At 35.1% G+C, this 27,303-nt stretch overlaps 2 protein-coding genes and 1 long non-coding RNA gene across 3 annotated transcripts; 2 read left to right on the forward strand and 1 right to left on the reverse strand.

Annotated features, from left to right (window-relative positions):
- Positions 1–387: 387 nt before the first annotated feature.
- On the forward strand, positions 388–3,207 carry LOC125659720 (uncharacterized). Its single transcript, XM_048891488.2, has 4 exons — positions 388–1,108; positions 2,122–2,182; positions 2,275–2,334; positions 2,667–3,207. Exons 1-4 carry the CDS (start codon positions 557–559, stop codon positions 3,074–3,076), a joined length of 1,083 nt encoding a protein of 360 aa, XP_048747445.2. The 5' UTR covers positions 388–556; the 3' UTR covers positions 3,077–3,207.
- A 9,220-nt stretch (positions 3,208–12,427) lies between these two features.
- LOC125659691 (uncharacterized) lies at positions 12,428–13,790 on the reverse strand. Its single transcript, XR_007364163.2, has 2 exons — positions 12,843–13,790; positions 12,428–12,746 (listed from the first exon to the last, which is right to left on the reverse strand). It is a non-coding gene; the product is annotated as an uncharacterized LOC125659691 (long non-coding RNA).
- A 224-nt stretch (positions 13,791–14,014) lies between these two features.
- Positions 14,015–16,928, forward strand: LOC125659692 (uncharacterized). Its single transcript, XM_048891434.2, has 4 exons — positions 14,015–14,543; positions 15,004–15,040; positions 15,327–15,395; positions 15,608–16,928. The coding sequence occupies exons 1-4, from the start codon at positions 14,061–14,063 to the stop codon at positions 15,991–15,993; spliced, it is 975 nt and encodes a 324-aa protein (XP_048747391.1). The 5' UTR covers positions 14,015–14,060; the 3' UTR covers positions 15,994–16,928.
- The last annotated feature ends 10,375 nt before the right edge of the window (positions 16,929–27,303 follow it).

A 27,303-nucleotide genomic window follows, 5' to 3' on the forward strand; every position in this document is an offset into this window, starting at 1 on the left:
GGGGGGGCTAGGCCACCAGACCCCCGGTCTATTGGGAGTAACCCTTTAAAGTTTTTAGTATCGAAAATCAGATTTGAGTATGGCGATAACAATGACTAGAACTTTAAGATCTCCCTAAGACGTTATGAACACAAGCAGAAAGGTGTAAATGGGATGGGGTGGAGATTGTGAAAAAGACCGAGAAGATCAAGTGCTGGAACCCACCCCACCCGCCCCCTTCACAAATTTCTGGATCCGCCTATGATGACTGTACCGCCTGAATAAGTTAACATCTTAAAATATTTTATCTTAAATGTTTTAGTGATAGGACTTGAAAGTTTTGAATTTGATATCTTAAATTTCATTAATAAGATGTTATATTATAACGTAATTTAAATCGAGACTTGTGGAAGTTGCTATCTATTTGTCGATTTCCTCAGATTTGGGTCAATTAACTCTGACATGCGCACTGTGCTTCTATAAGCTGGAATTACCCTTACAGAATGGGGAAGTCCCAATACTGAAAGAACAGATCGGCGTGTTAGTTTTGATGTTCACACCGAGCTGAGCTACGATCATGCCTACAGTGTGCGAAGAATCGGGAACCTCAGCTGTGAATTTTAATTCCACGTTCGACCCTATGAATAGACTTTTATCTCAAGACGCCATTCACGAGAAATGTTCATGTCATGTTGCTCCAAGTGGGAGGCAGTTCGGGAGAACAATATCGTTAGACCCACAACTTTTTAATCGCTGTGCCGAGTGTCACAAAGAGAAAAATAAATGGAGAACTCAGTGCAATTATGAGAAAATTTCTGAAGAAGAGGATGGGAGTCGTATTGGGGTTAGTACGATTTTGGAAAATAGAGTGGGAGGAACCAAGTTGATGGACGACACGGATGGAGAAGCGAAACTAAAACTGCTCAACACCGACAATGAACAAAGTGAAAATGACACAAATAATGAACGCGGGAAACCAAAGAACTGTGACCTAGAAAAGGGCCCCGTGCCTCGGACACGAAAACCGTGGACCCGGAGGAAATTAACTCTCAAAATCACTGTATTGTTTATTGTCATCGCTATGGCAATTGCAGGGGTGGTCCTTGGTGTAATCAATAACAAATCCAAGGTAAGTTTGTGTAAATTGTAATGACAACATCACTTATGTCAAAATTGAGTAATAGCATATATATGAGAATAAATCGTCTTCCTTGGTGATTTAATTAGTGCCCATAATAACACCATCATCTGATCATGCCCCCTGTTTACCGGTGCATGGATTTCGCAATACATCAGCAGGTTGACAAAATAAATGTGGTTGTAAATTCTATAAATGGGTGATCAGACATGAATATGCATTTAACGTATATGTCAGATGCAGGTATACCATTTAAACGTGGTGTCGCACAAGGATTGGCTAGAAATATGCAGGGTATTGTGGGGATACCCCAAATTGTTTGACGTCAAATTTAAATGCCCAGTAGTCTTTTGGGGATTTACTTTACCCAGATATTTTTATATAGATAGATAGATATACTCCTTTGAGATGCTAGTCCATTTATATTTCGTTTTCTGGGGGGGGGGGGGGGGGGGGGGGAGTGTTTTGTTTTCAATTACATGTAGGTTCCTTTCAGGCGGCGTCATTGACAGGACCGAATATTGAATTTGTAATAACAATTTAGTAATAATCAATATAAAGGGGCATAAATCTGGCATTTTGTCACCAAAAATTGAATTCAATGAAAATTGCTCTATATAATAATACATTTCAGTAATACCAGCATTTAATTATGTCAAACACTTTTTAACCTCAAAGCAGGCACATGAATATGCAATTTTATTGATTAAATGATTACTGTCTTGCAAGACAATAATTCTTCCTTATATATTTCTATACACTAAAAGCGGTCATCTAACAGTTTTATTAGGTTTCTCTTGTTTTTACAAGTGTGTGTGTGTGTGTGTGTGTGTGCGCGCGCGCGCGCGCGCGCTCCACAATATGTACTATTACTGTCACACAGGACGGTGTATTTGATATATGATTTAATTTGTGATTTCGATCTCTTCACTATCATTTCATCTCATTCAGAGATGCATTTCTGCCACCTGAGTGACGTTTATTTTGGTTTTTGTTTTTAACAGGAAGAGCACCTGCCAGTTACACAAAAATTACAAAAACCCTCCACTGGGCCCACCGTCACAGGTAGGTTCTGGAAAATTATCACTGAATAAATTGCACTGCTTCCTACGGTATAAGCCAGAACCTGATAAATTCAACTGTCCTTTTTATTTCAGAATTCCCCACACGTAACTGTTCATTAGTGATGGAATTGGATAAAGACAACATTCACACTGGTAGGTTTCATTCCCATACCTGTCATCTAAACACGATCTCACCAAGCTCTCGACCTTTGGCGATATAATTTGTGAATCCTTCCTCTTTAGTTGAAACTAAATTATTTACAGGCAACAAGTTTAAATATAGCTGAGCTGTTCCGGTTTAATCTTCCCAAATGGGCATTTTTATATTTTAAAAGTTACAAAACAGTGATTTGGATGCCATCGTGGCTCTAAAATTTTAACCATTCAATCTTCTGATCATAAGTGTCTAAATTAAAAAAAAAAAAGCCGGTACAGAAGTAAGTATCAGCAGACACATTTATTTTTGTTTTTGTTTTATCTTTTAGATACTCCAAACAGTTTTCAATCATATACACTTCCATGGAGATCGTTATCTTCATTACCAACAAGCAACGCCATAGTGTATACTCCGAAAGCAATGACGTTTAACGTTATAAAATCCGGATTCTTCACCATCCACGCTGATGTTCACATCGACACAAATTTTTGGATCAGTGGTAAAGACCTTAAAAAGACATTTTCCTCCATATTGTGTATCCAGCTTCCCAATTCAAAGAAATGTAACACTTCTAAATACATTGCACGTACTGTGCGGGCACAACAGTTGTACAAAGACGTGTACTTAAAAAAGGGGGAGACATTTTACCTGACTATTGAAGTGAACACTTTGGATATGATTTATCAACTCCCTACAGAACAAAACAACATCATAGAAATCACATCTAAGAGATGCTAGTCAATGTACAGAATTAGATTGATTTACATGAAATTTTAAGATTTTGTTTTACAGTTATATTGATGTATATATTTGATATTATTTATTTTTTTGTATAGTTTATTATGTTTTTAATAAAAATATTCAGTTTTTATGGACTTCAACACATATTTGACAAGCTAAATATGAAGAGACTTTCATTCCTTTGAGTTCATTTTCCTGTTCTAGCGCCATATTTGCTCTATCGGCGCCATTTTTCAGAACTTCTTTATTATTTCCATGAATTTGGGAATCGAACACCCACTCCGGATATCTCTTATAAAAAATGTATACTGTACATACATAAGGAAAAACTTGTATTTCCACAGTACTTTGAAATGATAGCTCGTGTGTGCGTAGTCTTTCACAAAATATCTGTTCTTATCCGACATTTTGTCGTGTAAGAAGAAAATCAGTTGTTGCAGAATGTAAATCATCGAAGGACGTTGACATTTTATTAATTCAAGATAAAGCGCTTCATGACAAGTATGCCGATGTGAAGCATTGCAGTTTTTACCTTTACGAGCTACTTTCATTTCTGTCGGAATTCGCAGCAGTGAAATAGATAAACTATATTTATCAAGATTCACACGCGTATTGTTCACAACTGCAGCGCATTCATGAGGAAATATCATTTGTGATAATGAATGTGGGCTGTTTTGTCAATGTAACGAATAGGCCAACGACATGATATTTTAGTAGTTAAACCTAGTTTATATTTTAAAAAATATAAATATATACAATAAAATGTCTTTCTTTCTTGTTTTACTGGGTGATATTTTTTTTTCTGCAATGCTTGCTACCTTCATCACCCGATAAAACAACAATGGAAGCATTTTATTGGTTAAATGACAATAATTACAATTTGTAACGATATCTAAGGTAAAGACATTGGAGATGTACATATTTAAGGAATTTAATTTTTGTATAATATTACATTTTGCTTTCATTTCTCTCGGATTCTCAGCCATCAGAATACTCGTACTAAATCTATCAAGATTCATAAGTTATTAGAAAAAGAAATTTTGGAATTGGAGTCTGCAGTAAATACATCAGGAAAGGCAGATATTTTAAAATTACTTGAAGAAAAGCAGCAAGCATTACAAAATTCAAGGGCTAACTATGTTGAAGGTTTAATGTTATGGTCAAAGGCTACTTGGTATGAAATGGGGGGAAAAGTTCGGAATATTTTTGTAAATTGGAAAAAAGAAACTTTGTAAATAAAACTATATCCGAGCTCATTGGCTCAGATGGAAACCATATTACAGAACATACGCAGATTTTAGCAGAAGTCAATTTTTACTCGGATCTCTGCAAAAGTTTAAGAGATAATAGTCAAGCAGCATTCTGTGAGGATAGTTTTTTAAAACACAGTGTTAAATTAACAAATTCACAGAAAGAAAATTGTGAAGGTGTACTGAAACTACAGGAGTGCAGTGAAGCATTCACGAATATGAAAAATAAAAAATCACCAGGTTCGGACGATTTTACAGTTAAGTTTTACAAATTTTTCTGGAAAGACATTGCTGCGTTTGTGATTCGTTCATTAAATGAGGGATACCAGATTGGAAATTTGTCACAAATTCAATCCCAAGGTGTAATAACTTGTATTCTCAAAGAAGAAAAAGATAGACGCTATATAAAAAATTGGCGACTCATATCATTATTAAATGTTGATTACAAAATTGGTTCTAGTGCCATAACAAATCGTTTAAAGAAAGAACTATCAAGTATCATAAGTGGCGCTCAGGAAGTACTAACAAGTATCATAAGTGACACTCAGAAGGGTTTTATAAAGGGAAGGTTTACTGGTGACAACACTCGTTTTTTTGTATGATTTGATTGACTATCTAAATAAAGCAAAATCAGCCAGGATTGTTATTATTATTAGATTTTGAAAAAGCATTTGATTCATTGGAATGGGATTTTATTGTAAAGGCACTCAGGTCCTTCAAATCTGGGGAATCTATTGTAAAATGGCTTCTTACTCTATACACCTCCATCGTCGGAAACCCACGGTTGATTACGCTTCGTTCTTCTTTCCATCATCCGTGGGTCCATTCATTCCTACTCGCTCGTTCTCATGAATATTTTTCTAAAAATATCCTCTAATCAAAGTAATCGTTATGGTAATGGAACTCTTCTGTTTTTAAAGGTAGCATCAACTTAACTTTGCTATCAATCGGAACTCCTCGAATGTCTCGCGCACTCAACATAGATCTCGGATGTAATATGATGGCATCCATGAGCGAATTTGATGCATTGCTGTGACGTCACAATTGACAATGCATCAAATTCGCTCATGGATGCCATCATATTACATCCGAGATCTATGTCGAGTGCGCGAGACATTCGAGGAGTTCCGATTGCTTTGCTATCACAAAATTGGGCTGTAAGCGTCTTGTTGATTGGACAAATTTACGATGAGCGCCCAATCAAATCGCCTCATTAATTATTCATGAGAACGAACGAGTAGGAATGAATGGACCCACGGGCGATGGAGAGAGAAACGAAGTGTAATCAACCGTGGGTTTCCGACGATGGAGAGAGGAACGAAGTGTAATCAACCGTGGGTTTCCGACGATGATACACCTCTAGTACCAGTTGTATCATTAACAATGGAAACTTTTCTAAATTCTTCAGTCTTGAACGAGGCTGTAGACAAGGAGATCCATTGGCGTCATATATCTTTATCATTACTGTAGAATTGTTGGCAATAGCACTTAAAGAAAATCGAAATAATAAGGGTATAACTGTGGCTGGAAGAGAAAACAAATTAGGCCAGCATGCGGACGACTCTTTTTTAACGTTAGATGGCAGTGAAAAATCACTATAGAGAATCTATGAGAGTTATTGATATTTAGATGTTTAGAATGATTTCTGGACTACGTTTAAATATTTCAAAATCACAAGCAATTTGGTTGGGGAGCAAATCAGGTTCGGCTGAAAATTTGTGTAATGATCTGAAAATAAAATGGGGAAATAGCAATTTTAAGCTCCTCGGAATAGTATTTACAAAACATCTGGAAGACATGACTTTATGTAATTATCAATCTAAAATCAATGCCATTAAAAAATTGCTAGGTTTGTGGACTAAACGAGATTTAACTCCAATAGGTAAAGTCACAATTATCAAACTTTAACACTCCCAAAGCTCATACACTTATTTTCAGCATTGCCTGACCCACCTAAACATTTTCAGAAAGAGTTGAATAAAATATTTTTAAAATTTATTTGGGGATACAAGGTAGAAAAGCTGAAAAGAAATACAGTTGTGGGTAATTATGGTGAAGGGGGACTAAATATGGTACATTTGGCATCTTTTACATCTTATATTAAGCTGAAATGAGTCAAAAGGTACCTTGCAGATAATGAGGGTATATGGCAACATGTGTTGCATAGTATTTTAAATCTTAGACATGTTGATTTCATTTTTCATCTATCCAAAGAAAAACTTACTGAATTTGTAAAACATATTGACGATGTGTTTTGAAAAGATGTGTTTAAAGCTCTATCAAGAGTTAAGAAAGCTCTCTTTGTGTTACAGATTATTTGAATTTAGATATATGAAACTTTGTTGATGTTAAAAAATGGAATTTTTATACAAATTAGGTTAACAGAGGCATTAAGACCTTGAATGACTTAGTTTTGCAGAATGGAACATTCAAATGTTTTACTGATGTAAAAGATGTGGTTGGTACAAAGAACCTTTTGAGCTATTATTGTCTTATTTCAAAAGTACCCAAAAAAGATTAAAAGACAAATTGCTGATTTTAAAAACAAAGTACATCATGAATTGTTGAGTCCAAATCAGTGTATTCTACAGAAAATGAACTCTAGTTTTAATGCTAAATTTTTATATCAAGTTTTGAAGGAAAAGGAGTTCATAGCCTTACAACTCAAAAGAGAGAAGTGGGAAACTTGTCTCAGTGAAACTATTTCAGAAAAATGTTGGGAATTTTATTATATGAATGCATCATTATGCACAAAAGAAACAAAATTAATTTATTTTCAATACCGTATTCTTATGTGTTATATATAGCTACATACTCTTTCCTTCACAAACTTAAACTTGTAGATAATGACTTGTGTTCATTTTGCAAAAGTGAAAGAGAAACAGTCACTCATATTTTTATGACTGGGTGTATGTATCTGCCTTTTGGAGATATTTTGTGAAATGGTACAATGCATTTGAAAAAGATTACAAAATCACAAAAAGAAGTGTGTTACTAGGCAATATTGATGGAAGTTGTTTGGAAAGTTTTCTTCTTTTGTTAGCAAAAAAGCACATTTATTTCTCCAGATCACAGGGCTCAAGACCCAAATTGTCAAATGCAATTAATTTGTTTAAATACTATCGAAATTTAGAAAAATATTGTCAAAATGTATTTCATAGCAAATCCAAAATGCTTGGTAAATGGGCATTGTATGATAATATAATGGACAAGTATAGTTTGTTGAAAATAACAATACATTTATATGAAAAATAAAATAATTACCTTTATCTTTGAATGTGTATGTGCATATATGTATGTTTATGTGTGTATATATATTTATGTGTGTGTATGTATTATAATATATACTGTTACAATTCAATGTTATTGTTGATACAGAAGGTGCACAGAGTAATTGCAAGTGTGAATGAGCGAGTGTAGATTACAGTTTGTATGTACATTGTACAGTTGAAAATACAAAAATAAAACATAAAAGAAGAAGATTCATACGCACATTGTTCACATTCATGACGAAAGGACTATGATGGTAAAGATATCGAAGGCAAAACTACATAGTAATGTAGGGGTATTGTATTCTGTCGAGTTAACACTCAGACAAGGAGCTAAGTGGATGGTGTATCCTCGTGCTTGTTAATCAGATTTACATGAACATGTAGAGAGAGTTCAATTGTCACATTTGAGAGAGCAATTAATGCTGTCGTTATTATGGTTTATCTATTTAAACCGGAAGTGCCGTCATAGCAACATAGCCAGGGAGCGAGATTAATTATTGAACAGAGGGTTCATGCAGTTGTTAGGGGACGAACTTTGGATTTTGAGTGGGAGTCTTCCGATTTTTGAAAATGAACATTCTGTCCTTGATTTTTTTTTGAAAATGAACAATCTATTCTAGTTGTTCGTGACGTTGGTCATTTTAGTACTTTGTATGTATATGTATATATATATATATATATATATATATATATATATATATTCATTTAAATGCTTCCTTTGTTGTTTGTTGTGTGTGTGACTGATGGTACCCAGTGGTGGCTTGTTTTGTAGCGCGTCGTTTTCGTTGATCAATATTTTTCGACAAAGTTCTGCACAAACATATGTAGGCCCTAACTACAGAGCTGTGGCTTTCCGGTCGTAGAGATTGGAATGTCTCTCCTGTATCTACGACTGGGTAGCTCTACAGAACAGCAGCTAAGTTTTATAGTTGAAATAGACAAAGGAGATAAGTAAAAGAAATTGATACTGCATTGCCAAGAGTTTTGTACAATGTTTCATTTCATGGATGTTGCTCATGTCATTTTTACGATTTCCGGGTTTTACACGCCCGTCATACCATTTGGCGGATCGTATTATGGTACTGGCGCAGTGTCCATCTGTCAGCAGCTTGTGTGACAGATTAAAACAGTGCCCAGAACGGGCTTAGCCCCTGTGAGTGCGCATAAGGTCAGGATCATCAAACGAGGTACACGTCCACATGATTAGAGAAAGAAGCCTATTATTTTACAAGGTCGTAAGTCAAGGTCAAACTTACAGTGTACAAGTAGGCACAAAAACACTACTAACAAGGCTATATTCAGCCTATTTTATTATGTATCAAACATAAATGGATGAAGAGTTTATACGGTGCAGCGTCTTTGTGTGTCTATTGTATGTCTTTGTAAACATCCATTAATGCCTTGATGGAAGGATATGATTGATTGATTCTACTTTGTTTAACGTCCCTCTCGAGAATCCCTCACGGATATGGAGACGTCACCATTTCCGGTGAAGGACTGGAAAATTGAGGCTTATGCTCGGCACTTACGACTTTTGGAGCAGGGAGGGATCTTTATCGTGTCACACCTACTGTGTCGTGTCAGAGCCGTTTTTTTTTTTGTTTTTGTTTGTTTGTTTTTTTACACCTAAGAATGGTTTATTTGGATGTCGGTGCTTTCTTTGATTGCTACTGCATTACTAAATATGTATATCGCAGCAGGAGCGTTGCTCTTGTTTGTTTAGTTTTTGGTTTGTTTAATCTGATAATTCCCTGCAGAAAAAGAGAGAAATACATGTTAGTGTATATATGAATTGCAAAGAAAAAATAACAATGATGTATTACAAATCATAATGCATTACAAAGCCTCAACTAGAGGGCCTCCGTGGCCGTGTAGTTACAGCATCGCGCTCAAAATCACACAGCCTCTCACCTCTCTCTGTGTGGCGGGTTCGAATCCCGCTCGCGCCGGTAAGTGAGAAAGTTTCCCAGTTTACTTTCGGAAGGTCGGTGGTCTCTTCCCAGGTACATTGTACCTGGGTTCTCTCTTCCACCAATAAAAACTGAGCGCCACCAGATAACTGAAAAATTGTTGAGTGTGGCGGAAAACATCATCAACTAACAGTGGCAACTCGTACAAATTTCAATTAACCATCTCTGTATTACCACGCAGACACCAACATATTTAACTGAGGTATTTAACATTCCCTATGTATATATAACTAGAATGACGTTTTTTATGGATAACAGGAGTGGGTGGGCAGGTAGTGGTGATAAATATTACCGACTAAAGCCCCGGGCATAAAGCAAATCTCCATACGTACCAGAGCATTAGTATGTTTTGACGTCAGATGGATCTATATGTAGGTAGTTTCACTACGCGCATTGTTACATTTTTTGATGAGGAAATTTGTTACATAATGGAAATAAAGTCATTATTTGAATTGGATAGGAAATAGATTGCGTAGATCGGGATTTGATAACAGTATTCTGCTAAAAATAGATCGATACTTCAGGGAGAAAATTATGTTAATTTTTCCTCTTCACAAAATATATTGTTTTCAATATCTCTCTTCATTGACAATAGTAAATGACTTTTCTTGTTATCATTGTCTTGCCATCGTTGTTCCAATATATATATATATATATATATATATATATATATATATATATATATATATGATCTCTCTCTCTCTCTCTCTCTCTCTCTCTCTCTCTCTCTCTCTCTCTCTCTCTCTCTCTATATATATATATATAAAGGAAACGTCTCCACATAGATTAAAAATCTCTGCGTGTTAAGAAAATAAAATGCTTTATTTTACGCGGGTTATGCAATTTTTTTCTGCAATGATTGCTACTTTCATCACTCGATGTAACAACAAAGAAAGACATTTTATTGTTTATATTTATATTTTTAAGTATTATTCAAAATATAATCTAGAATCAAGATTTAAAATATCATATGGTTGACCCATTTGTTACGTTAAATGGGACAGCCAATGCACCCTTTGACCTTGATGACACTCCATATTTGGTAATGCCTTTGCAGACAGGTGGTACTAGAAAACCGAATCGAACTAGTTTGCAACCATGTATTTATTTAATGATGAAAGCAAATCTCAATTTCAAAAGAGATATAAGAGAAAAGATTCAGTGAATGTAAATTAAACTTTTGAAAGTAATTTCGTTCTTTGCTTTTATTCTTTGGACGTTTCAAATCTGAACCTTTGTTGATTCAAAACTGTACTTGTATCGAAATTAGTCATAAAAAAGCACAACGCGCAACTATGCCAACTTATCAAGAGTCCCTGGTTACACCATACAATTGTATTGTGCTATAATTTAATGGTTAATAGATCCAAGATGAACGATATATACATGTAGGTCATGGCTACCATCAAAACTTATCCTTGTAAACTTTCCCTAGCAACCAAGCCTATTTAGAATAATGGATTTTAAAAGTAAATCTGAAACAGGAAAGCGTTGATAAAGAGGTATAAAGGTATCATATAGTGATATTAAAACCGATGTGCATGTGTAGGTCCAGGAGACTGCTGGTCACGTGACAAGTGGTGTGGTCGACCTGCACAGTTACTGTGTATAATATGAATTACAGTCATGTGAATATACTAGTGTACATAATATTATTTCCTTGTGAATCCATTCATAATCTATCTATTTACATGTATCTACTACCACTACATGAAAGACCATCAGGCCCAGGAAATGTCTTTTCACACAGTAAAGGGTCTGGGGTGCATTTTACAAAAGAACTTACGACTTACGATCAACTTTACATATTGGAATTCTCCGCTTATTGTAATATAATTCACTCCAATTTAAAATAGTGAAGAAATGATGTTGAAAATCAAGTTTCAGAAACGTTTGAATTCCTTCATTCAAACTAATAACTGTGTACAAATGTAATACAATTTAAGACTTGCGACTTTGTCGCAAGTTCTTTTGTAAAAAAAAACAAAAAAAAACGGGCCCCTGAATTACAATTAACAGTATGGTTTTCGCTTATTCTGGCTCAGTGTCCATTAACGACTTCACCTTTGATCTCAGTCTAATTTTTATAGAAGGAACATAATATACATTTGTATATAGCGCAAGGCTGAGACTTAGATACGGGTAGGTGAGACTGCGATTAAAAGTGAGCTCGTCTAAGTTTCAACAACTCCAGAGCCTGTTCTGCGCTAGGATTTGAGACACTTTGTGTTTTACTGCCACACAATTTATAAATTAATTAATATGTAGTTTTACTAAACTAGAGAGCATCCAGAAACCCAGATAGCAAGCTAACATTGGCCCAACGTTGGGCCAACGTAATCAGTTACATTGGGCCAATGTTGGCAAATGACGTTGGCCCAATGTAATTTTGCTCATCGGCCCAATGTTGGCCCAACGAGTTGGGCCAACGTTGGCCCAATGTAATGCAAGTTTTCTCATGACATTGGCCCAACATTGAATCAACGTTGGCCCAATGTGTGTGATATTGGGCCATCATTGGCCCAACATCATACACAGGTTGGCTTAATGTTGTGTGCATTTTCTAATGATATTGACCAATCACTGAAATAAAATTGGCCCAATGTTTGCCGAACATCATATACACATTTGGTTATTTGTTTTGTTTTTTCATTTAAGCAATAAAATATTGTATTCAAATTTTAGAAATGATTCCAATTTGCAGATGAATTAACTAATCTCATAATCCTCCTTCAATTACAATATAAGGTTAACCACTGTTAGAGCTCAGTAGAAAATCTATCCATTTTTTTTTTAAATCTCCACCAGAGACATAAGGATTATTCAACTTCTACACATTATCAAAACAAAATAAAAGACATCTAATGAATTTAATTTGTGTTAACAACTGGTCAAATGAAAATATGATTAAAACAATAAATGCATTCCAGTGTAAACAAGTTAACTTTGTCTCTTTGTCTGATACATGTGCATACACTTTAATTCTTCCACAATTATGAATCACTGTCCTCTGTTGCATTCTGGGAGCTTTGGTTTCTCTCTTTTTCTTTTTTTCTTTCCTCTCTTTCTTTTCGACCTCCTTCACGGTCACATGCGTACCGGAACCACTCTTTGATAACATTGTTTATCTCATTGTGTGTTGCGTCTGCACATAATCGGTTTGCTCGAGCAGCTCCTTTCAATAAAAGTCAAAGTATTAACCTGTGGCTCTGCTTTGAAATCTGAAATATTTAACTGATTTGAGATAGATATACATATATAATGTACTTACATTTCCGTATACGTATGCCAGGACGTATTACTTTAATCTGAATTCACAATAAAAACGATTCCCCGGAATAAGTTTTCCTTTTTCAGTTGCCTTGTTTCACGTTATTCCTCAGTAAAACTCCGAGATTAGCTAGAATGCTGGACGCGTAAAATAGATACAGGATTGACCATCCCAACATATCAGATATCAAGATTACCATGGAAACTGGCCAGTCTCAAGCTGTGAAAAACTCTGTCCTAATTGCTTGGTCAGTAAATGTGCTCTTATCTTAGAATCTGCTTCCTAAATCCAACACTTTAGAGCATTTATGTAATCTTTGCATGTGTTAAACCTTTCTCTTTTGAGTTCATTCTTTTGATATGCAAGGTTAATTTTCATCCCTGCACAAATGATAATTGAATGTATGTTAATTTTTTAATATGTTTTCTAAAAAAGAAATCAATTATGTATGCATATATTTTACAAAAATTATAAATATTTCAAATCAATTATACATTCTATATATACGTAGCTTATTTTAATTAACTCATCATCCTCTTCTTCAAAACATGCGAGTCATGCGCATTTGTGTGTGCGTGTGTCATAAATATAGATATCAAAATCTATTTTTTAGTCGAATTTCATCACAATCTTACAATGTTGAGCCAATGTTGTATTCCCAACTAACCTCGGTACCAGTATGAAAGTGATAAGTTGACATTGGCCCAATGTTGGGCCAGCATTGTGTTGACAACATACTCCGGCAATTAATTAGTCACAATATTACAACGTTGGCCCAATGTTGGGCCAATGTTGTATTCCCGACTAACCCCGGCATCAGAGTATGAACGTGATATGTTGACATTGGTCCGATGTTGGGCCAACGTTGTTTAGCCAACGCCAACCATCGGCCAACGGTCCAACCATTAGCCAACGTTGGGCCAACGTAGTCATGCTATCTGGGAATTATTTTGGTTCAAAACATCTAAATTTAAATACCCCAGAAACGAAAGGGACATTCCCACAAAAACTGAGTCCACATTAATTAAACATTTAATTATGTATTGAAGAATTGCACTATTTGATTCTAGAAGCACTTTTTACACACGTGGACTGAGCTTACATACTAATTGATGAGATTCCTAAATTGATACACCGGTGCAGTTATTTTAATGACCAACACCCACGTCAGAGGAAAAACCCAGAGTCTAAATATAGCAAGCCGTGGGCGCAGTTAAAATGGCGGCGGAAGATGTACCTCGATGTCCGGCCTGTCGAAGAAAACAAACCCTGACACCTGTACCCGAGTCCGAACAACTCTTAATTGTAAACAATGCATGTCAGTACTGCAGGAAGCTCCAGAAAACTTTCGTCGATATCCCGTCCTCTCATAGACCTCAATTTAATCGAAGTGCATCGTGCCCAGCCGGATCCAAAGTTTCTGTAGTGACCTATCTGCCGGAGGGTGAAAATGTGATAGACTTTCTGACACAAGAGGAGGATAAAGAAAATGACGCAAACGATTCCATGGATGATGTAAAAATTGACATTGACACTGATGCAAGTGAGGTGTTTCCGAGGCAACCCGCTGGTCGGGTTAGCAAGCAAACTATTTTCAATGTAATCCTCTGTTTGGTGCTGGTTCTGATACTGGTCGTGCTGCTATATATATTATTTGTAAAACACTCTCCAAATGATGAGGACCACACGCACCATTCCTCGGTAAGTGTAGGAATTTTAATGAAATTTTATACAACATATGATTATATAATGTATACATATAAGTGTCTTGCATGTATGTCTTTCCAAATTGCATCTTCTGCAGTATTGTATATTTTCAGTTTTTCCATCATTCAATTTCAAAGCAATGTTGAAACTTATTGCGCAACATATTTTGTATCAGAATATATTTAAAATTGATCACAATAGCACTTTGTTAAAATTGTTGAAACTGTCCTTGATTGATGAATAAACATATTCTATTACATGTCATTTCAAGTTCAAGCGATGAAACCCACCATAGATAAGACGCCGTTCGCGATTGTTTTCATATGAAAGTGTTACAGTGTAAAATATTTTCGTCCCATTCATTGGTAATTTTGTAATGACTATTTTTAACTTGATTCCCCGAAATCTAGTGCAAAGGTTATCATTAACCAATGATTTTCTTTCTTTTTTTTAGCGTCCCCTGAACTTTAACCCTCCCAGGAATGTGACAGGTAAGCAGTTCATTCATGATTTAGATACACATTTAGCTATGAGTAATCGCTAACCACAGTTTACAACCTTGAGTTTACGGAAGTGCAGACTTGATTATCTTGCAAATCAAATCCTATAACACACATACTGCCCCATATAGATGTAATCTTTTATTATCATGATTTAATATCAGTTTTGTTCAGAAAAATATTTTAATCTTTTATTGTCATATTTTATTATCAAATTTGTACATGAAAATATTTACATATGTTTACTTATATGTTGTCATTATCTCATTCGTTCCAGGGGTACCCAATCATGGACATCCCTGCATGTCACAAAGTGTGTTTGTCGTGGACTCCTCAAAGCTTGGAGGTTAGATACTATGATCTTGCTATTAATCTATTTAATCAGACATACAACATATACTACATTTTGGCATCCAACACTGAATCTCTAGTTTTAATCAGACTATCAGCTGACCTAAAGGATTAATAACACACTAGCCAAATCTAGTAGAAGCATCTTGAATTTAACACTACCACATTGGCATAAGACTTTATATAGCGTGAATTGTCTTCTTTCAGTCGGCTCCAGCCAGCAACCCAATGTTCCCTTTACGCTAGTAAACTCCACAGATATGGGCGTGAATCTGACGGAGGATGGACGGACCGTCATCTTCAACAATCCGGGACACTACGACATTGACGTGGATTTTATAATGGACACCTACAGCCTGGACAGTTTCTCTGATGACCGCCCATACCAGCAGTCCGTGTGTCTGAGTATCACGGGAAGATCTCAGGTCTGTCGCCCTCTTATCATGCACAGATGGATGAGAATGTCACTCAGAGTCAACGCTGATTTCCAAGCGCATCCTGGACAGAGACTGTCAGTTTTTGTGGTAAACCGTAGGATGCTGTTTCCGGATCCAAACGGAAACATACTAACTATCATAAAAAAGTTCTGCTAATTCATAATGGACGAATTTCGCGGAATTCTTGACAAACATTTGGCATTTGATGTCTGTATAAAACCCCCACAAATAATTCCAAGCATTATAATGCAAGATTTGTAATGGTAGCATTGCATTTCATGATTTCAATGATATTTGAATTTATTGTTTACTTCTTATTTGTTTGGATGCATTTACTACATGTTATGACAAAACTACAGTGTATCTGCACGTTGAAGGAAATCCAATCTGAGACTCAGTCTCAAACTCTTACTTACAGTGATAACCGAGTAAGAAACTCCAATTTTTTGTAATCATTGCTGGTGTGCTGGCACGCTGCTTTTGTTATAATAGTCTTCCATAAGGACATAAATGATATATAATATGAATCAGGGGCGGATTCAGACAATTTTTTAGGGGGAGGGGGGCTTGCAACCTAAGTTTGTACCTTCTACGCCCAATAAAAGGAGGTGTTGTGAAGTCCCCAAAATGACAACAACAAAAACCCCAACAAAACACCCCAGTTTAAAAGATGTTCAACCAAAAGAGGGGTTGCGATTTCCGTAACCCCCCCCCCCCCCCCCCCCCCCCCCCACATGTTTCTTAAATTTGAGTCATGTATAGATACAATTGTATGTGCGTTATTGTCATACATGTATATTGTTAGGGGAGAGGGCAGCTCCAAATTTTTGTCCAATCCTTTATTTACGTTACATGTATATTATTACACAACATGTGTATGGCCAAAAATATAAGTGCTTTGTTTAAATTGCTCATGTGTTTGCAAGTACATGACTTCAGGTTATCCAGACTGGTGAATGGCTCAACCATGTATTATCAAAATACTTGTTAATTTATTTCAAAGTTTATTATTTTTTCAGTGGTTGTTACCGTATGTTTGATATTGAATGAAATATATATTTGTATTTTAACAATAAAAACAATGAAATCTGGTTTCTGTTTATTTGAATTTAAACAATATTGTATTATGTAATGTACGTAATACGATTTGGACAAACACAGAGCCTCTAGAAAAGCATCTCTAGAAAAGGTTCAGTGTGTCAGTACAATATTAGTGTACAATCGAACTGAGATATCGTGTATCGATATATCCAAGGTCAGGCTCCTAATGTGCATTCCTTTATGACTATAAGCTGATAATAATCTTAATGAAGTCAAAATTGAGATTTTGTATATACTACTTCTTTGGTTTGTTAAAATTACGTATTTATTGGCATTTTGAACCATATTTAAAAATTTGATTTCGAAATGAATTTTATTGTTTGGTAACTATATTTTGTAAATTCTGTAGATCAATTTGAAAGTCTACTCTCAGAACGCGGGCCGTAATGTCCTAATTTTTTTCTTGAAATTTCTCGATCATTGTTTACTTAAGTTTGCTTCTTTGCGCTAGCGACAGCTGTCTCCATAGCAAGGTGATACAATGACGGCATGGTTGGGAAATGACAAGGAACACCTGATAAAAGGACTCCGGATGTCAAGAAGTCCAAATAGTTCCGGTTATATAGATATAATGACTCAGAAAGCATGGAAATCAATTTAAGTAGAATGCGATTGAAAATGCCCGAGGTGTGAAATTTTCTGGCGGTAAAAATTCCCATTGTTTACCTGTGTAGTTTAATATGAGTCACACCGTGAGAATAGATGATTCGGGGAAAAATATCCGAATTTTATCTGACTGGTTACTCCATATATATTTGGTTGTATGATATATTGTTTAGAAAGGGAATGTTGAATTTCTAATCATCCGGCTGATATATGTAACGAAAAGTTAAGTACTGAAACTCATTATAGTGCAACTCACCAATACAAGGTCACCCATTAAGTATTGCACTATTTTGCAATGGATTGTTTTTGGGATAAACGGAAAAAAAACCAAACAAACAACAAAAAAACATTACAAATTGAGCAATACCAAATATGTTCGATTCTTAATTTGAATATATTGCAACATTACAAAACATGATTTCCTTTTTTCATAAACCAGTAGGATGTTGCAACAGTGTGCAAGATTCGACGAAATCGTATTTCTATCGATTGCTACTTGCGTACGATATGCGTTTTGGAGTTAACATGAACAAGGCAAGCAGAGTTATCTCTCTTTGATATGCCTCAAGTCGACTCGGTGACTTGTCAGTCTATTAAAGGTGGATCTCAAAAATGGTAGTATAAGTAACCCAGCAATTTACGAAAAAAATACAGATAAATAATCTAACTATTTTGGAATTATAGGATTACAGGATGCATTTATTATTTTCTTGATTATCTATTGGTAAAAATTATACCAGATTACAAAATTACGTATAACATATCACATATACAATCATATAAATCTCGTATTTGAAAAATAATTCGTCCCTGGTCGATATTGTATTCTACAATGTAGGTCATTGGTGCAGTAAAACTAGTAGTTGACCCCCATTAACTTAATTGCAGTACATGTACCACAGTGCCCTATAAATCTATCCACCGAATTGTGAGACATGCACATATTAAGGTGGATGATAGGGCTGGGAGTGCAGTCATTTGATAAAAAAACAAATATTACTACATGTACCACGGATGTTGACACTTATTATTTTCAATAACGAGCTCTACGATAATACGTATGCAACAAGAAAATGAACTTTAATCACAAACAACATAGAAAATTCAATGTATAATGACCATATTTCATATCTAATAAATGGATGGTGGAATTTTTGTAATCATGGTATCATTTTGAAGGGTTCATCAAATAAAAATAATCCACCATAGGAATTTTCAAAATTTTGTTTACTGCTAGATTTATTTCACCTAGAATTTAACATTGAGGTATATGGGAAAAGCATGTTTTATTACAATATTTTTTAAAGAAGAAATAGTATTTTCATACAAATCTCTTGGTAGAAAGTTACATATACTTTCTCTTAATGAAAATATGAAATAAAATTAATCATTGACCACAATATTTTTTTTTTTAGAAAATTAGATTTTTCTTATTTTTACAAAGGGCAGACAACTCTTCCAAAAAGTCTTAAGTGCAAAAAGGTCAGCTTCTAATCATTTACCAATCATGTGAATTTCATCTGCTTCACTTTCAACCTTATTTAACAATAAACATTTATGTTGATCTAAATCCTTCAAAATTGTTCATTATCCTTTCATTATACATGGAATACCTTAAAGAAAGTGATCGGCATGTTGAAAACAATGAACCAATACGAAATAAGAAATTGAGGTTGTATCCCTGGGCATGCTACGGAAATTTTCTTACACTTCTATGAATTATGTCCCTTTCTTCTCCCTGTACACTTCCGATTAAGAAGAAAGGGGTGTGGGTGGTTTTAATTAGTCTGTTAATTCACTTGTACATGTATACGTATGCCCTCCCCCCTAGGAACAACTTTATTTTGAAACAAATATTTACTACTTCTTTTCGTATATCTATAGAAAGAGGTATTGTTTTGAACAATGAAATTATTATTTTTTTTAAAAATCTTAAAACTTACTTGTTCCTTTCCTAATTGTAATATAGCAGTGTTATAAACAATTGTAGCCTAATTATAACCGATGTATGTACACACAGTGTTACAAATGATTTAACTAATACATGTACATACACAGTGGTACAAATAATTATAACTAATACATACAATGATACAGATAATAATGACTAACACACACAGTGGTACAGATAATTATAATACATAATAAGGTACAAATAATTGTCACTAATACATACAGTGGTACAGATAATTATAATACATACAGTGGTACAGATAATTATATTACATACAGTGGTACAGATAATTATGACTAACACACACAGTGGTACAGATAATTATAATACATACAGTGGTACAGATAATTATGACTAACAGACACAGTGGTACAGATAATTATAATACATAATGTGGTACATATAATTATAATACATACAGTGGTACAGATAATTATAATACTTATTGTGGTACATATAATTATAATACATAGACAGTGGTACAGATGATTATAACTAATACATACAATGATACAGATAATTATGACTAACACACACAGTGGTACAGATAATTATATTACATACTGTGGTACAGATAATTATATTACATACAGTGGTACAGATGATTATGACTAACAGACACAGTGGTACAGATAATCATATTACATACTGTGGTACATATAATTATATTACATACAGTGGTACAGATGATTATAACTAATACATACAGTGATACAAATAATTATACCGAGCGAAGCTCGGACGGGCCGAAGGCCCGTCCGCGAAGCAAGGCTCTAAAGGTAACACGTATGTAAAAGAAAAAAGTCAAATTCAGCAAAAGAAAAAGAGATAATCTCTATATACGTTCACTTAAATTTTCGTGATCCATATGGGCGCCGCCATTTATTTTTTCATTACCTGCTTCAACAATTATTCATGTTTTATTTTGAATGCCAATAATATGTTTTACGGTGTGACCGTGTTTGAGGGCGAAGCAAAAAAAAAAAAAAAAAAAAAAAAAAAAAAAAAAAAAAAAAAATGGCATTAGTATCTATATCCATAACAGGACAAAAACAACCCGAAGTTAGCACGCGGACGGAGCTGTATCAAAGCATCCTAATTTCGGACATTTGATCCGCCTATATATTGAACGCGGGAAATAGAACGCAAATTAATGTAAACAGTACATTGTGATGTCATATTCAGCGTCGTTATTTAGCAAATTTACAAACATAGCGTTTGAATCACAACAAAAAACATGGCGTTAATCGTGGAGTGATTATATGTGATTAAGAAAATAAGATTCACACGCTTTTACGGATTTTATGTGTAACATCTCAGAACGACGTGAACTAGGATAGACGAGATTCAAAATGGAGAAATACATGTCCACGCGCTAATATTCGAATCGACGCCATTGGTACCAAACTTTTCAAGTTCCATAGGTATGGTTTAATTAAGGTCTTCCGTAGCAACGGAAGACCTTCTACTTATTGTGCTGGTTAAGATTATTCTTATTATTCTTTTTTTTTTTTTTTCCTAGACGCTAACTTTGAAGCTTCATATCTCGCTCATTCCTCAACCGATTTTGCTCAAATTTTTAGCTTTAATACAGTTTACTAAAGACTTTCAAAATACTTTTAAACATTTTGGATATTCTCTTCCGCTTGCGAGTTATTTCCCTTTTAGTGAAATTTTAGGGGCTTTGGTTTCCAGATAAAGGCTCCGAGACTATAATAATTGGAGCAGAGAAAACACTGAATTGGTAAAGTAGAAGCATTGTAGTTGTGCACATCATATTTTGTTTTTTGATTTCGCCATTTAAAATGGCGATAGAGAGGGGTCAAAAATCAGGACGCCTGAAAGAGCGAAAATTTGCACATAATTTCCTTTGTATCTTTTAAACTAAAAATATTTTGTTAAGACATGTAGAATAAAAGTTGTGTAGAATTTCAAGAGCTTTTATTTGACACCAGTAAACAGGGGCTGGCCCCTTAAATTGGGGATCTACGGCCCTAAAAGTTTTCGCTTTATAGCTCAAAAACGGCAAAGAATTCGATATGGCTTCCGATAGAAAAGTTATTCTTTAACATCTTATTTATCTCATGAAATTGTTATTTTGTTCGAATCTTGTGTTATAATATGTTTTACGGCGTGACCGTGTTTGAGGACGAAGCCAACAAATTTTGGCATTGGTATCTATATCCAAAACAGAACAAAAACAACCCGAAGTTAGCACGAGGACGGAGCTGTATCAAAACATCCTAATTTTGGATATTTGATCCGCCTATATATTGAACGCGGGAAATATAACGCAATCATGGAAACAGTACATTGTGACGTCATATTCAGCGTCGTTATTTAGCAAATTTACAAACATAGCGTTTGAACCACAACAACAAATATGGCGTTAATGGTGGAGTGATTATATATGATTAAGAAAATAAGATTTACATGCTTTTACGAATTTTATGTAACATCTCAGAACGACGTGAACTAGGGTAGACGAGATTCAAAATGGAGAAATACATGTCCACGCGATAGTATTCGAATCGACGCCATTAGTACCAAAAGTTTCAAGTTCCATAGGTATGGTTTAGTTTTTCATTGTTTTCCTATATTTTCCTTTTAAACATGTATATACGTGTTACCTATAGGGAGAGCTCCGCGTTCTTTGTATAGTTATGTAACCCAACTCTCGCCTCGCTCGCAGGTGGCCAGAGTGACAAGCTTGCATAATCAAAACAAAAACATCGAAGCTAACTCGGCTTTCGTCCATCGCATAAATAAACACATCAATTACTGGAAAATTATGTTTGAAATCATTTTGAATCCTTTTACATTATATCATACTTAATTAACAATTATATTATGTTTTATTTCAATTATAAAGTAATTGTAAAGATGCTACCGCAAACATTTTGAGTTAGTGATCAATGGACCTCATAATATTTGTGTCAAGTTATACATACATTTAAAAAAACCTACACAATTTTCCTGATCATTTATCGGGTTGTCATTTTCCTCACAATAAGTTTACGGTAAGGGTATTATCCATGTACATACGTTTTCTTTGTTATAATTTTCTATCTCTGGTCTTTTTTATATATATATATATATTATCATTTTGATTTTCTTTATGTATTCTAAATATATGTAAATGTTACAACATGAAATCTCCGCAAGGGGGAAATAAATAAAGATTGAATGAATGTTTCTAATTGTCAGAAAAAATCGTACTAAATAAAATGAAGTAGTTTTAAGTTTTATTAACTTATAATTGTCTGCATACAGAAGGATTTATTTGTCGGTTCATTTCATTTCATCTAAATACAATCATGCGTGCAAGTAGATGCGGTTTTTATAAGTGAAATGAAAAAGACAAGAGCGCCCCAAATATATATATACATCTCAAGCGTCTTATTGTGTTTAATTTTGGAGATTCATCACATGTGGACAAGCAATCTGTGATTTAACTCTACTTTAGCCAGTTGATACACAAGCTTTCTGCATTCTCTACAAAGTGAAAAAAATGCATCCTTTTTGTAAGCATAACAAATAATTTATAAACTTTATTTTTTAAATCACGGGTTCTTATCATGATTATACCAACTCTAAACATGTATAGAAAATCATCAGAAATCCACATCGAATCAGTCTCATTTCATTCAGTCATTAACTGCAAGCATTTTACATACACACCGGGGTTTGTTCTTGTTTACAATTACGTAACCCATGGCTCGATTGCCCGAGTTCGGAGCCATCGCATGTGTACCAGCGATCAGCGGCAATACATGTACACACAAAAACATTACCGTTTTAATGTAATTTGCAAACACAACGATTTACAGAAAATTATGTTTTTAATAAAATCGGATTTTTCAAATGATTGGTGGAAGGACAGGAAGTTCCAGTTCCCACCCTCCAATATTTTTGCCAACATATGCTTGACAGTATACAATACAGATCGTTAATTTACGGTCATGCCCTTTCCAGGCACGTAAAACCCGGGGGGGGGGGGGGGGGGGCAGGAAACCTAACGTTTTACTGTTAATTTACTATGAAAATGGTCATTGGAAGGCCTGTTGCCCCCCCCCCCCACTTTTGTAGTGAAATGCGCTAATGTTATGTAAAGAACAAATTTTTTGGTGTACAGAAAAGTTGGAACCTACCCCCACCCCACCCCAGCCCCCACCCCCCCGAAATAGGATTTTTGACTTTGGGAAATTGTCCGTTTTCTTTCTTTTCTTTTTTTTTTGCTTGTCAAAGATTTTTTGGTAAGTGGAATTTTTTTTTCTGGCTGCCCCCCCCCCCCCCCCCCCCCCCACTTTCAAAAACGATGTTACGTGCCTGCTTTCAATCTGCCTTATGTCTACCTCTTTTGTTTTTACCTATTGAGGATTTTCTGTTTGGTTGCCTGCCTCTAACTATATTGCTTTCTACGGACTTGACTCGTGACTCTTATAATGATAGTACGCTGATGAAAATGTCTTTGCGCGTTCATTTCGGTGTTGAAAATGAATACACTTGCCGGTCAATGAAAGGTTTGGATTTAGATTTTTTAGAAATAAAAATTGAGATAGGACTTTAAATTGATACATCATTTTATATATGAAAAAACCTTATTAAGATTTACTTATTAAAGAATTGATTAATCATATTTTCCTGTTGAAACATGAAAATTTGAACACAGATTCTGAATTGCATACATGTATTACTTTAATTTATAGTAATTCAAAAAACCTGCTTCCTGGGCTTCGAGATTCAAGGCCAGAGCAGTTCAACAACAAAGATGTCGACATTTTCAAAGACCTGTATAGGACGTAAAACATATACAATAGATCATATAATCACTGGGATGAACTCAATGAGAAAAAAAGCAATTGTTACTTATCAAAGTTCGAGGGGGGGGGGGGGGGGGGGGGGGGGGGGGGGGGGAGGGGGAGGACCTCCAAAACACACTCACAATTAAAGTGTGGAACTCGTAAGTTGATAGATCTATTGATTGTGTCAATATGTTCAAAACAATAATTAGAGTTTCAATTTTCGGTCATCTGGCGGGAAAGATAATTTCCTTTAGATATTTTTTTAAAAGTGTGAGAACTATAGGGTCAGTGAAAAAAGGTGCTATTATATTGTAAATTACATTCTTTAGACCTATAGGTCATAAGCACTGTATATCAAAATAAAAAACGTGTTACTTACGATTTGAATGACAGACACTTTTCTGATACTAATGAAATGAAAATATGTGTTCTAGAAGGATGTACGCACGTAGTATCGGGGGAAGGGGGTGGGGTGTGAGAGGAGAAGCTTGTCCCCTACGCTTTTTTAATTACGATTTGAATGACGGACATTTTCCTTATTTAATGACCCCCCCTCCACACACACACACACATACAATCACACATACACTATACTCTGGGAAGCCTTTTAATTAATTTTTTTTTTTTGCATTGTCGATGATGTCGAAAATATGTGTTCTTGAAGGATGCGGGCACGTAGTGTTGGGAGTGGGGGTGTCAGAGGGGAGGCCTGTCCCCTCTGCTTTTTTTTCAAACATAAATATTACTGTTATTCTACTAGGAAGATGTTCATTGACAGTCCAGTCCCCCACTTTTTTGAAATGTACCATTGCGGTTAACGTAAAGAATTCTTTTCTGGTCACAAAGTAGTAAATCGACCCCCCCCCCCCACACACACATACACTCACACATACACTAGACTCTGGGAAGCCTTTTTGTAAATTTTTTTGCATGTCAATGATTTTCTGGCTAGCCCTTACTTTTCATAAACGATGTGAACAAAATGAACGAAAATTAACCACTTTGGGGAAATTAACATTTTTGGTGATTGAAAATTTGTTTCTTGTGTTGTATTATATTGATTTTGGGCATCTAATACAGTTAAAACGCTGACCCAAGTAAAGTTATTAGAAGAGCCAGATATAATGCTTAAGAATGAGAAAAGTGTCTCAACACAACCCCCGAATCCCCAAGATTTTCACATTTGAAAAAGAGTGTAGGCATTTTCTCTGCTTGTCTATTAAACTGGAATTTTCCTTTTTGACAGGGTGACCCCCCCCCCCCCCCCGAAAAGAATTCCTGGATCCGTTACCCCATCTATAAAAACAGAACACCCCCTCCCTTTCAAGCGCAGGTGTCAAGAATCATAAAAATACATGTAACTTATCAATCTTGCGTATAAAAAAAAGTCAAATGATGATGAAATTAAAGAAAAACACTCATGAATCGCTATAGAAAACTTTCTCAAGCAGCACAAATCTCCAAATAAAGGGAAAAATTCGTTACAAGAAAAATTAACTCATGGCACAGCCCAAATTTAAGATGCCTTGCCAAATCTTAGTTGTAAAAATATTAATTTCTCACCAAGAAGAATATCTGACAATCTAACAAAAGAGACTGTCTCTTCGAGCCGGAAGAACAGATAGCAATATTACCGAACACTAATTACAGTTCCAGCAAACAAAGTTTAAGATATCACCAAGTCCGCCTATCCGTGCAAATGTGCCCAGACCGTAACTTTTAAAAATACACCGTAAGCTCAATCTTCACATAAAGATTATTAATGACAATAACATAAATAATCTTGATGTAAGGTCATTTGCACCATTTCTAAAGGTCTAAAAGTTAAAAATTGATTAGAGTCTTAATAGATCTAACTAATGGCAAATTTTAATTAATACTGAAAGAAAAGTTTCCATATGATCAAAGAAAGTGTCCTGGCCTTGACCCATGCTCATATTGTCAAGTTCACTTTTTTGAAAATACAAACCCTGTCCTGACCATATGCTGTAATGAAGAAACATTTAGATTTCATACTTACAACAGATGTTCATGTTAATTGAGGCTGCATTAGGACCTGACCCAAGGACATATGGTCAAGTTCAAGGTTTTTATGTCACGCAGCTCCGACGGAAGACCTCTCGTTGCTTTGCAACGAGCTTTGCTCTAGTTTTTCATTATTTTCCTTTTAAACATGTATATACGTGTTACCTATAGGGAGAGCTCCGCTCTCACGGCCCTTCGGGCCCTGAGAGGGCTTCGCCCTCTAATAGAAGACTCTGACGTGCAATTCGTGATTCAAACACCCAATTTGTTCAAAATGAATAGTATAATTATCATTATAACAGGTTTTAGCAAATAATTACATATAACACCGTAATACGACTAAATAGATGAACGAGTTCATGAGTTTCTTTGAATAAGAATATACGTTAAAATTACGGTTAGTTTTTTACCATTTTGAATTTATTGGTTAATTTTGTTTAGTTTTATAACGGTCTTTTTCATTGCATACGGAATGTATTATTGTTGTTTATAATTGTTTGCTTTGAAAAAGAGAAAAGAAGTCGAGGCTGAATGTGACGTCACAATGCACAGTTGACGTTTTATTTCCCGCGTTCAATGAATAGGCGGATCCTGTAAAACTTATCTCCCCATATAAACCCCTTGAATATTGAGATCTTACTGGGTTTTTAGCGCAAGGAAAATTTCATTAAAAATATATATTTTTAAATGAATCATAATCTACTGTACTTAACGGAATTATGATTACCACTTGGGACACTCCAATGACCATTACATGCTTCGCTCGGTCCAACGGTCACACCGTATACATATTAATTAATACAACAGGCTTGACCCGGGTGATGAAACAAGTGTGCCCATTGTTTCACGGCTTACTATAATATAATAGAAATAACTCGGATGTATCTCGAAGTCGACTTGTACAATTTTTGGCAAATTCAACATGGCTGTTACGGTGTTCCATACCGCATCAAAAGACGACACATTGTAAACACA

The sequence above is a fragment of the Ostrea edulis genome, chromosome 9, assembly GCF_947568905.1.
Source record: "Ostrea edulis chromosome 9, xbOstEdul1.1, whole genome shotgun sequence".
Classification (NCBI taxonomy): domain Eukaryota; kingdom Metazoa; phylum Mollusca; class Bivalvia; order Ostreida; family Ostreidae; genus Ostrea; species Ostrea edulis.